Raw genomic sequence first — 13668 nt, 5'->3', positions numbered from 1 at the left:
TCTCACCATGATCTTTCATGTCAAAATGGTTGCACAACATTTGCTTTATCTCAGCCAACAAGTCAGTATTATTTGTAGCCAAGAGTATGTTATTAACATACAATACCAGGAATATGAAACTACTCCCACTAACCTTTATACATATGCACCTATCAATAACATTCTCCTTAAAACCATTTTTTGTGACAACCTCACAAATTTGAGATACCACTGTCTTGAAGCCTACTTAAGACCATATATAGACTTCTTTAACTTGCAAACTAAATTACCATTCCCCGTTTGTTGGAAGCCAACTGGTTGAACCATGTACACATCCTTATATAAATCACCATTTACAAAAGCAGTTCTAACGTCCATATGATACAACTCTAGGTCATAATGAGGCATAATTGCCATAATGATTCTAAAAGAATCTTTTGTGGATACATTAGAGAATGCTTTTTGTAGTCAATTCCTTCCTTTTGGCTAAACCATTTAGCAACAAGTCTAACTTTATACCTCTTCACTTGACCATTAAAGTCTCTCTTAGTCTTAAAGACCTATTTGCACCAAATAAGTTTGCTACCCTTCGGTAACTCAACCGAGTCCTATACTCTATTCAATGCCATGGATTTCATTTTATCTTCCGTTGCATCCAACCAAAAATTTAAATGCGAACTGCTTATGGCCTCCTCATACTAAGCACTTACATCAAACTCATGCTCCTATAGGTTAACCCTATAGTCATCAGGAATAGTTGATCTCCTAGTCCTCTATGACCTTCTTAAAGGCACATCAACATTTGCAATAGCTAGAATATCCTGCTCTTTAATAATGGGTTCACCCTGATCGACTACTGGTTCATGAATGACTAGATCAACAACATTTCTGTCAGGAACAATAATATTGGGAATGAAAATATTTTCTTCTCTAAATTGGATTTCCTTGAGACCCTTATTGTCATCAAATCAAAATAAATGACCTTGTCTAATTCAACCATCCTGGTGTTATGAGAAGGACAAAATAATCTAGAACCCCTAAATCCTATACAATAGCCAACAAAATAACCACTAATGATTTTAGGATCCAACTTCTTAATTTAAAGATTATAAACTTAAACCTCAACGTTACAACCCCATACTCGAAAATTGTGCAGATTAGGCTTTCTTCCTGACCACAACTCAAAAGGGATTTTAGGAATAAATTTACTTGGCACCTAATTCAAAAGATAAGTTGCTATCCTTAAATTTCCTCCCCACAAATAATCTGGCAAACTAGAATTTGTTAACATACATCTCACTATATCCAATAAGGTACGATTTCTACTCTTAGCTATACCATTATATTGAGGAGTATTAGGCATTGTATATTGTGCATCAATGCCGCACTCATACAAATAAATTGTGAATGGCCTTGAGTTCCATCCAATCTCATCATATCTGTTGTAAAATTCACCACCTCTGTCAGACCTACAGTTTTAAGCTTCTTATTCTTTTGAAGCTCTACCTTTACCTTGAACTCTTTAAAGGCAACCAAAGAATCTGACATGTCCATAATGAAAAAAGTTATCAATGAATGTAATAAAATACCTAGAACCACCAAAGCAGTTGGTGTGAAAGGTTCACATATATCAATGTGGATTAATTCCAAAACATCTCCACACTTAGCTATCTTATCATTTCTAACTTTGGAAGTTAGCTTCCCTTTCACACATTCTATATAAGTTGACAGGTCAAAGAAGTCAAGATTAGAAAGCATTCCATTCTTCATCAACTTTCCCATTCTGTGCCTAACAATATGTCCCAAATACTTATGCCATAATATCGAGGAATTATCATTAACTCTTGGGTGTTTGGAAGCAAAAACAAAAGCAATAAAAAAATTAATGGAATAATTGAGACCATTACTAAATCAATCAAGTTGATATAAATATCCACATAAAGATCCAAAACCAACAACTTTACTATCTTTATATAATTCAACTTTGTTATTTCCAAACAAAACACTATAACTCTGACTATCCAAAAGAGAAATAGATAACAAGATCCTTCTTATTGAGGATATATGAGAAACTTCTTGTAACTTTAAAACATACCTTATGGCAAGCTTCAACTTGATTGTTCCGTTGATATCCAACTTCACTCTTGAGCTATCTCTCATGTAAATATGCTATTCAAGATTGGTTGGTCCCCTTCGACTTATCATCCCCTGCAATGAATTAATAACATGAATTGTTACTCTAGCATCCAACCACCAATTATTCATATGCACATCAACAATATTGGTCTCAATTATGATTACTTTTCTTCTCTTGCTTTCCTTTCAGTTTCCAACAGTCTACCTTCTTGTGTCTAATCTTGTTGGAGTAGTTGCAATTTCCACTGAAGTACTCTTTCTTCTCTCCCAAGGGATAAGAATCATCCAATAATCCTTATGTCCTTTGGACTTTACATAAGAAAACTTCTTCTTGTTGAGTTTAAACCCTTGTCCTTTCTTTTGAAAAAACTTGTTAAACTTGTCCACTTGATGCGATATCATAGCAATAGACCTCAACTTTTTTAATTTGACATCATCCTCTTCCTTGACAAGAATGGTAGTGAATTCCTCCAAAGTACATCGTTCCTTCTTAGTATTCAAACTTAACTTTATACTATCAAATTAAGATAGAAGGCTCCTCATTATAAAATAAGTCAAGAACTCATCTTCAATGTCCATTTTAAGGTCCTTAAGCTTGTTATAATAAAAAGATAATAATATAATATGCTCTCACACTCCTTTAACTTCGTCTTACTTAGTATTATTCAGAAGATTCAAGTAATAATACTTTTCATTTATATCAAACTTAATAAACTTCTTTCCTATTTCTTCAAGAAGTTTCTTTGCAATGTTTACCTTTGGAATACTTGCATATATGGATTCATCCATATAGCTCTCCATCATCATCGTACAATACTTGTTAGAATGCTTCCAATTCTCATACAATTTCTTAGCTACAACATTACTATCATCGGTCGGTATCTCCTGTGGATCCGTCTCCAAAGCCATATCCAACTTCATAAAAGTTAGGCTCATAACCAGAGTTTTTTTTCCACTTTTGGTAATTTATCCCATCCAACTTTATCATGCAGTCATTGACAGAACATTTAGGATGCTACTAGCTGTAAAAATAGCAAACACAACGAGGCATTCAAAACATAAAATAATGCAATTACTATTTTTCAACCCATCAACATAAAGCACAAAATATAAATATCGCTAGGGTTTTTGTAACATTAAAAATACTCTTACATAGGCTAGGGATAGTCAACCAAGTAACAACAATTAAATGCATTGAACTGAATCACTGATAGGGTAATTTAGAACCTACGATTCATGGTATTCAATCAACTTCCATTGCCATTTTAAGTGTTTTGCGAAGTAACTTAAACCACTGATACAGTAGCCTAATTACCTGTATAGACCCTAATTAACTAGTGGGAGAGAATTAAGTCTTACAACAGGCAAGAACCTAAAATTATATATATTAATAAACAAAAATTACATTGGTACACATAATATAGGCAAAATAAATCCAATAATAGATGAGTACCTAAAATTATACACTACTATACCACCTAAGTACAAAGCCTTTTTAGGAAAATCTAATGCTGTTTAATTCTGACCATAAGTATTTTAATTCAAAAATGGAAATGAAATTTTATTTTATTTTATAAAGCAACAAAAATAAGAAGTAAAATGAATAAATAAATAAGGATGTAATAATTAATAAAGAATTTATTTATTTATTTATTTATTATTATTATTATTTTTTTTTTATTTTTTTTTTTGTAAACAGGTTGCTAATGTCAACCATGCTCACACATAACGTGTCATCTAACGTCAAGCTGTCGTCATGTTGATTTTAGCACCATCGGCACATCGTCAGACATCATGATGACGTCAGTATTGCCAAATGACATGTCATTTGTCATTTGGGTGACCTTTCAAAACTAGAGCCTTCTCGATCATCATTTCTGGCCATTATAGCGGCGGTCCAATTGTCTGGTGATGGGCAAGCATAATCCAGGTCCAATTTTGAACAATTTCAACCCAAAACAATAAATAATCAACTTGAACGTGTCACAGGTTTTAATGGGTTTTATAGGTTTGTATTTCAGTTCAAAATTAGGACTTAAAATATTCCATCCACACAAAAATACCATTCCACAATACCCAGGTCATGAATTTATCATAAATAAATTTTTTTAATGGAAATCACAACTGAATTATTTCACAAAAAAAAAAAACATATATATACATATATTTAACAAAACATACAACCTCACAAAGATCCAGTAGAATTTCTAATATCCAATATATATATATATATATATATATATATATATATGTATATATAATTTAGAGAAGGAAAAGTAAAAATAAACAATAGATCAATGGACAATGCATATATTACACAGTAAAACATCATACAATTCGTAATTTATTATGTATGAAGCTCTAATACCAATTGTTAGAATAAATAAACACAATGATAAAAAAATTACGTAATAATTCCATTTAGGATTAACAGTAATTTACTAACCTCCAAAAGCAACCATTAATAAACTTAATTTGTAATTCTACAAAACAGAAAATACGTAATAGTTGTGCCTATAATGGACACGCTGCTCTCTAACCCCTCTTGACTAATCTGAGTGATCTCTCAATAAACCCTAACACAAATATGGCATGTATTTTTCTCAATTGCACTAATAATAAAACCTCAGTCTTTTTAAAGACTGAAGTCACATGCAAGTTACATGACTTACCCATCAATTTTTTAACTTGTTCCAAAATAATAATTTAATATAAATATAATAATAATTATAAGTCAAATGGACATCTAAAGAGAGCTAGTCCTTCATTCTGATAGGCCAACTGGAGTATTACAAAGAATGTGCATCCAAAAGCCCTACTGCATGATTTAGTAAATAAGTCAGTCCCATTAATCGCACAAATGAATCTTGTGAATTATTGATTTTGTCAAATCCACACAATATTTATATATATCTAACATTTGCTAGCTAAGCTAATAATTTATACCTATTTTATCTTTAATAATTTAAAATTAAACCTACATGCACTACAACCCATAATTTTCCTTGATACCTTTCGACTTTATTTGGATATTGGAAAGACAGATGGTAAAAAAAAATTAAAGAAAAAAATTAGAATTTTTTCTTATATTTCATTGAGCAAATTTGCAAAAGAGGGAAAACAAATCTACATGCAGTCTTTCATAGACATGAGAGAGAGGAGAGAGAGAGACTTTCAGAGCACAAAAAGAAAGTTACAAAGGAGATAGAGAAGAAAGAGAGCTATAAAGAGAGAAGAAAGATTGTAACAGAATGTTATAAGAGGTGAGGGAGAGAAAAGAGACAAAATAAGAGAGAAGGGGACCACAATAGAGAGGAAAGAGAGATAGAAAAAACCAGAAAATTTCAACTACAAAGATTTATTATAATTCAATTTCAGTTTCTCAATTTTTCGATATTTCAACTGCAGTCCCTATTTTAAATAGATGTTTATTCACTCTTAAAAAAGGCAACTACAATTACATATATACCCCTCGATTTAAATATTAATTTTTAAAAAAATTCACTTTTCACCTTATTAAATATTTATTTTATATAATTAAATTAATAAAACCAAAGATAAAATTAATAAAACCAAATACAAATCAACAAAATTAAAATTTTAAATATGAATTTTATAAGAAAATTAATAAAATTTATGCCTGTTTTATAAATTTATAAATAAAATTAATAAAAAAGATAAACAACTAAAAAGCTTTATCTAACAAAATTTATAATATGTGTATATAAATATATATATATATATATATATATTTAAATGTGGAATTAAATATTTTCAATCTTCTTCATAGATTTTTTTTATATATATTTTATATATGGTTATCTATTGTTTTAGTTTTTTTTTTTTAATTTTTAACGTGGTTTTTTTTTTTTCTCTTTAAGATTAGAAATAAAGAAAAAACATATATATATTTTTTAAATAATCTTGCAATTATCAGAAAAAAATATATTTTTAAACATGTTATTATATGAATGTTTTCCAAAACTTATATTTTTGTTTTAAAAATATAAAATAACTCGTTTACCCTTTAACCATTAACTTTAGCCAAATAAAATAAACAGGAGGGACTACAGTTGAAATATCAAAAAGTTGAAAAACCAAAATTGAATTATGATAAAGCTCAGAAATTTTAGTTAAAATTTTTCCTTAAAATAAAAACTCATAGGGAGAGAGATAGAGAGAGAAGTGAGATAATATGCAATGTATCTAATAACTTTAACAATGGTATTGGTGCTGTCTCTGCTTATATCAAAACTACAATATCAAATAAAATATTTATCAAATAAGACATTAAAGTATAAGTAATGGATATATATATATATATATATATATAATTTAAGTATGAATAAACCGATCTTAAATGGATAAATAAATAAAAAATATAAATCAAAATCATATTATTTGGTAAATAGATATAATATAAATATTTTAGTAATTTTAGCATTGTTGCAACATACATATATGATCCAATTTATAAACATCTTTTCATCTAAAATTTCTTAAGCTATATATTAAATAATTACGAAAAGTTTCTCAAATTTAGTAAATAATAAATAAACCTAGAAGATACAATAAAATATTATACTCAGAGCCCTATAATTTTTTTTTTATAAGTATATTGAAATTTGAAGCATTTTTTTTTTTTTTTAATGTAAGATCCATGTATATCTCACTTACCTGGATGTTTTAAATGAACTTTGAAATATGATCAATTTTGACATGATTAATATAAATTAATTATGATAATAGGGGCTAACTGTTTATTAATCTCTAGGAATTAAATAGACTATTGAATGTCATCAATCAAATTATCAAATTAAGTAAAATTGAGCTCAAAATTCTACCACCTAAATTGGTGATAGGTTTTAATAAAAATGAAAAAATTATTTCGACGTTAGTAATAATTGTACGTGTCCAATCGAGAATAAAAATTAGGTTTTACCCATATGATCTGGATTGATGTAGGGGTCATTCGTAACATGGATTTTTAATTTATGTTTTTATTTTTCTTTCAATTATTAATTAGTGATAGTTATAATTTATTAGGTGTCTAAGTTAGTTATAAATCTAAAGAGGAAAAAGAAAAAAAAAAAAAACATAAACATAAAATAGAATAAAATTTCAAATGTGTTGGTTTTTAGTTTTAGTTTTTGTGTTTTTAATTTCCTTCAAGTTTTTAATTATTTAAGATGTCTAATAACCTATAATTACCACTAGCTAATACTTAATATAAATAAATTATACACAATCAAGTAGAAAAATGAAAAAAAAAAAGAAAAAAAAAAGAGAGAACTAAAAACTAACTTAAACTACCAAACAACATTTATTTATTTATTTATTTATTTTTGTTCTAAGAATCAATGACGGAACGATGTTGAGGCTTGCGGTTCAATGACCCCAAGGCTTTTTTGTTTATATATATATATATATATTTTAAATGATATTTTGTCCCCACTTAATGGTTAGTATTTTGTCTAATAAGGTAGTTATTCTTTTGGTTTAGATAATTGAGTATTTTTCTTTAAAAAAAAATGATAATTGATTGTTTTGGGGAAAATTTTAATAGTAATCTACATTTATACTATGATTAAGTATTGAATTGAAGTTTTATTAAAAAAAAAAGTTAGTAAATTGAAGTGATTATGTTTTTGCCTTATGCTTTTGATTTTCAATATATAGTTTTGTGGATTTTTGAAATTATTTTAATTATCAATTATGCAAAGTACTTTATGATTAAAACAGCTATTTAAAAGCAAAATAAATGTAAACGTAATTTCTTATTTTTTTATTAAAAAAATAGACCATGCAATTTTTATTTTTATTTTTTGAAAAATTCAGTTTTGCTGCAATCATTTTTTTTTAATGTTATATTTAAATATTTATTGACCTTTTTAAAAGAAAAATCTAAATAAGGAAAAAAAAATCCATAAAATGTGTCTAAGACCCAATATTTATTATATTCAACTTTTTTTTTTTTTTAAGGTTGATTAAAAATCTTTTTCGATAATCTCTTATAAAATCTTTAGCATATCAAAACTATTCATGCATATATATGCCACATCAAAACCATTCATGTTTATGTATGATTGTACGTACGAATTCGGATAATTTTATTTAATGAAATTATATTTGTTAAAAAATTTTTGACCCCTCGAAAGATCATTTTCTAGGACCGAGATCCTCTGTTAGTTTTTTTCAATGCTTGTTTATGTTTAATTTTTTTTATCATAACTATTCATTTAAAAATTATCTAATTTGCCTAAAACGTATAATATGTCATCTAATATAGTAAATGACATATTGAAACCTCATTTGCAACACATATAAATGAGGTTTTTTTTTTTTTTTAATTTTTTAAAATCCTTTTTGTTTAAGTTCGATCTCAAATGCAAGTGGAAGAAAACAACTTCTACACAAAATAAAGGAGAAGAAGCTACATGGTAACCAATGGAGTAAGAGAAAATAGAAGTTGCTATTAAGCTATTAGGTCCATGTGGGAAAAGAATATATTTGAGTATTCCATAATTAGCAACATTCTTTTTATTGGACAAGTACAGTGTTACAAGATTGGACAAGTACAATTATTATTAACTTAAAGAGGAAAGCTCTGACTTGTCAAACCCACCAAAGTGAGGATCCAAATCCCAATTTCTGTTTCCATCGAATGCATTTGATCTAAATTTATTTTAAACGTTCTGTAGCTTTTTATCGATTTGGAGCTTGTCTTTTTAGTTTATATTGCTTTCATGCCCAAAATTCAAGCATAGCTTTGCAACATGCACGCCTTTCTTTTTTATTTTATGCGCCAAAGGGTAACATGTGTTTCTTTTTTTATTTTTGCTGTCTTTTATTTATATATTTATTTATTTTGACTTCTAATGGAGCGTAGATATGCATGTGTTAGATTTAAAACTTGTTCTCGTAATAACATATTTTCTATGTCATATTAAGTAACAGTTATTGCTCATTGAAAAACATGATTGTTGATGGAAACATTAACAATATAGTTTTTGATGGTGGTGGTTAACAACGAGCCAATACTATTTGTTTAAAATGAAAAAAAAAAATGATATGATAATTTTGTATTGATGTATAGTTGGTTTCAGTTATTTATTTATAAATTCACTTTTTCATATTTAGTTTATATCATTTTTTTTTCAATCATTAATATATTATATTGATATATTAGTTGCCATATTAGTTGATAAATAATTTGGTAACAAAATAATGCATATGATACTATATAGCTAAATATATGCTAATTTGGTAACGTTTATGTTTTTGATTTTTGGTTTTCAATTTTTTTTGAAAGGTTTTATTCCAATTGTGTATAATTGGCATAAGTTTAAAATGATAGTTAAGGTTCTCATTGAATAAAAAATTTCAAAACTAGCTACAAGATCAAAAGAAAAAGAAAAAACAAAAACAAAAAGACTAAATTAAATACCATTAATTCACACCGTGACAATGTTTTTCCTTTTATCATGGCGAATATCAATAATTGTAGCTATTTATCATTAATGTATACTTCATGTCTTTGATGAAAATAAAAAGCAAGAAACTAAAAATCATTGTTTTAAAAATCTATGCCTAGACCTCGCTGTTTTGAGGTTTAAAGTTTAGGGCATACGCCTTAAGCATAAAAATATCTTTATTTGCATTTCAAAGGATAAAGCGTACGCTTTATAAGTATAATTAAATCTAATTATTATTTTTTTAAAAAAAAAAAAACCTATATTTCTTTCATTTAAAACTTTAGATTATTATTTACAAATTAGAAAAAATATGTTGTGCTGTATATTAATTTAAATATTTATAATTTATTGACGTTATATTTATTTTTAATAATTTTAATATTATTATAATTTTCAATATTAAATTTTAAAAATCCAAAGAACATTAATAAGTCTCAATGTTTTAAGGTTTACACCAGGCTTCACGTCGAATGTCTTATTTTATGCTTTCGCTTTTTAAAATGTTGCTAAAATCATAAATATTACCAAAAATTAAAAGTAAAAAAAGAGGAGAAATGTTAGTATTCAAACTTGGATTAATTAGAAAGGAAACATTTAGCGACCACAAGTTGTGTGAAATTGCATTGCATGAGGTTCGATAAAATAGTCTTCAAACAAAAAGACAAAAGGAGGGGCGATTGGATCGATACATACCAAGACACAAAAAAGTAGCTTATACTCATTGCTCTCCACTAAAAACAATTGATTTTAACTACCATTATATGCATATTCCAAAAGCAGCTGTACATGTCGAAGCCCTCCTTTTTGGAAATCTCGGCCTCGACATTGTCATTGTTCTCATAAACCATAACACTTGTATTTTTGTCCCTTTCAAACCTACCCCATTAGTTTTCTACGTACCTTTCTTTCATTTCTCTATAAGCCTTTCAAATATCACTCCCTATATAAACTTCAAATCTACAAACTTTTCCCGGAAAAAGTTAGCCTCTTTTCTTATCTTTTTCCCTTTTCTTTCTTAATTACACATTAACCCCACCAAAAATGGCTAACAAAACACCATTTCCAACTGTGGACAAATGTTCATCCACCGGCAGGGATAAACACACGGTGGTTACCGACATGGACGGAACCTTGCTAAGAGGTCGTAGCTCTTTCCCTTACTTTGCTCTCATAGCTTTTGAAGTGGGTGGGATTATAAGGCTCCTTTTCTTGCTTTTGGCTTCCCCACTTGCTGGTATCCTATATTACTTCATCTCGGAGTCTGCCGGAATAAAAGTCCTTATCTTCGCCACTTTTTCCGGCATGAGGGTCTCCGATATCAAGTCGGTGGCACGTGCTGTGCTGCCGAAGTTTTACTGCGCCGATCTGCATCCGGAGTCGTGGCGGGTGTTTTCTTCGTGTGGAAAGAGGTGTGTTCTCACTGCCAACCCTAGGATTATGGTGGAACCTTTTTTGAAGGATTTTCTTGGAGCTGATATGGTGTTGGGGACTGAGATTTCGACGTTTAAAGGTCGAGCAACGGGTTTTGTTCGACATCCGGGAGTACTTGTTGGGAAGAACAAGGCAGATGCTATGAAGAATACTTTCAAAGAGGCACAGCCTGATATTGGTCTTGGTGATAGACACACGGATATTCCTTTCATGGCATTATGCAAGGTGAATATTTGCACACCATATATAATTTATTATTATCTCTTTTGGTTGGTTCAAAATATTATATACATATATTAACGTTACAAACTATATGCATTTTTTTTTTTTTTTGTGGGAAAGTTCGCCATTTCCTCCCAACCACCTGTCTTGTAACAAAGATACTGTTTTTTTCTATTTCCTCACCTCACACAATGATTCAAGTTAAAATCTTCTCACCTAATATATAATATAAAAAAAAATTTGACACAATTTCATGATAAAAAATAAATTTGAATCACATAAAAAAAAAAAAAATGTTTTCATTATGTCATTGTTATGCACTTTCGTTAGAAAAAGTAGCTAGAAGTCTTACTATCAAAGGTACTTTTTGGTACCAAAAACTTCTTCACTTGCAACAAGGTCACAAACTGCATTTGTCCACAAAATTATTTTATAGTTTTCGTCACTATATTATTTCTATTCTATGTATATACACTATATTTAAAAAGAAAAATTTTATTTACATCCTTTTAATTTTGTTATTATTTTATTTAAACTTTGTATTTTTGAAAAATTATCATTTACCTCCTTTTAATATTTTAAAATTATATAAAAAAATTAATGTATCAATTTTAAGTTAGTAAAGTTTAAAATTATATTTCTACAAAGTTATTTAATTATAAAATATAGATTTTTAATTTCCTTTGTAGCTTTAACTATTAAAATTAACTTAATGGGTAAAAATTAATAAATGAGCCTTTTGATGTATAAAAAACTAAAAGAATGTTTATAATAAATTGAAAAGTAATAAATGAAATTAACTCTATATGAATTTGTTCTACCATTGGCATCGTACGTTTGATTAGGCCGCATTCATGCACGTATAGGGGTATAATAATGCTTGAATGAGACAAGACTCTACCATACATACGCTGAGAATATGCATATATTCACCATATCTACTGTGATGAAATTGCAGGAGGGATACATGGTAGCACCCACACCAGAAGTAAAAGCAGTGAAAAGTGACAAGCTCCCGAAACCCATTATCTTCCACGATGGTCGTCTCGTCCACAAGCCAACACCTCTCATGGCTCTCCTAACCATTCTCTGGATCCCCATAGGCTTCCTTCTGGCCTGCTTAAGAGTCGCCGCCGGCTCTCTCCTCCCCATGCCCATCGTCTACTATGCCTTTTGGGCTCTCGGTGTTCGTGTCACCATCAAAGGAACACCACCGCCTCCGGCCAAAAAATCCACCGGTCAGTCCGGCGTCCTCTTTGTCTGCTCTCACAGAAGCCTCCTAGACCCAATCTTCCTCTCAACCGCATTAGGCCGCCCCATCCCCGCCGTCACTTACTCGGTTTCCCGCCTCTCCGAAATCATTTCCCCAATCAAAACAGTGCGTTTAAGCCGCGACCGAGCCACCGACGCATCCATGATCAAGAAGCTCTTAGAAGAAGGAGACCTGGCCATATGTCCGGAGGGAACAACTTGCCGTGAGCCGTTTTTGTTAAGGTTTTCAGCTCTGTTCGCCGAGCTGACAGACCAGCTGGTTCCGGTGGCGATGGTGAACAGGATGAGCATGTTTCACGGAACAACGGCAAGAGGATGGAAAGGGATGGACCCGTTTTACTTCTTCATGAACCCTAGTCCTGCTTATGAAGTAAATTTCTTGAACAAGTTGCCAATGGAGCTTACTTGCAGTTCAGGGAAAACCAGCCATGAAGTTGCTAATTATATACAGAGGGTTATTGCTGCTACACTTTCTTATGAATGCACAAGTTTTACAAGGAAAGATAAGTATTTGGCTCTTGCAGGGAATGATGGATCTGTGGTCCAGAAACCAGCTGTGATCAAAGCCAACAAAGTAATGGGATGCTGATTTTGAATTTTGATCATGATCTACTCCTTTTTACCCAATAATGTAATTTGACTATATTATATCTTTAACACTATGAATAATATAGATGTGATGATTGTTTCTTCTAAATTTTGATCTTGCTGTTAGTTTCAAAAAGAAATATCACAGTGTTTACCAAAACTGGAAAAAGAAAATTATAATGGAGCTTTCAATTAATATCAAAAAAGTTTTCAAAGAAATTAAATTTACTATACTAGATTCTTTTGTGCGAATTATTATATATTAGATATTTTATGTGGTTGGACATGGGATTCTAGTTCTTATCGTGTTTTTTTATTTTATTTCTTTTTTTTGGGGGGAGATAATCACTAGGAAAGAGAAAATTGGTATATAGTACTTTTTGAATACTCCAACCTAAACTGAGCAAGTAAATTAGAATTCCCGATTTATATTAATAAAATATCTATTTTGGATGCCAGTGGATTCATTTATTTCAATATGAGAATCTTATCATTAATTTGTTATCAAATTTTATAACTTTAAAAATTAATCACATATTATATATATATATATATATATATATAT

The 13668-nt window shown here is 29.5% G+C and overlaps 1 protein-coding gene across 1 annotated transcript; it reads left to right on the top strand.

The window, feature by feature from the left end:
- Positions 1-10631: 10631 nt before the first annotated feature.
- Positions 10632-13104, top strand: LOC125418414 (glycerol-3-phosphate acyltransferase RAM2). The gene is made up of 2 exons (XM_048461927.2): positions 10632-11246; positions 12202-13104. The coding sequence occupies exons 1-2, from the start codon at positions 10632-10634 to the stop codon at positions 13102-13104; spliced, it is 1518 nt and encodes a 505-aa protein (XP_048317884.1).
- The last annotated feature ends 564 nt before the right edge of the window (positions 13105-13668 follow it).

The sequence above is a fragment of the Ziziphus jujuba genome, chromosome 12 (genome assembly GCF_031755915.1).
Source record: "Ziziphus jujuba cultivar Dongzao chromosome 12, ASM3175591v1".
Classification (NCBI taxonomy): domain Eukaryota; kingdom Viridiplantae; phylum Streptophyta; class Magnoliopsida; order Rosales; family Rhamnaceae; genus Ziziphus; species Ziziphus jujuba.
This window is presented reverse-complemented; position numbering and strand designations above follow the sequence as displayed.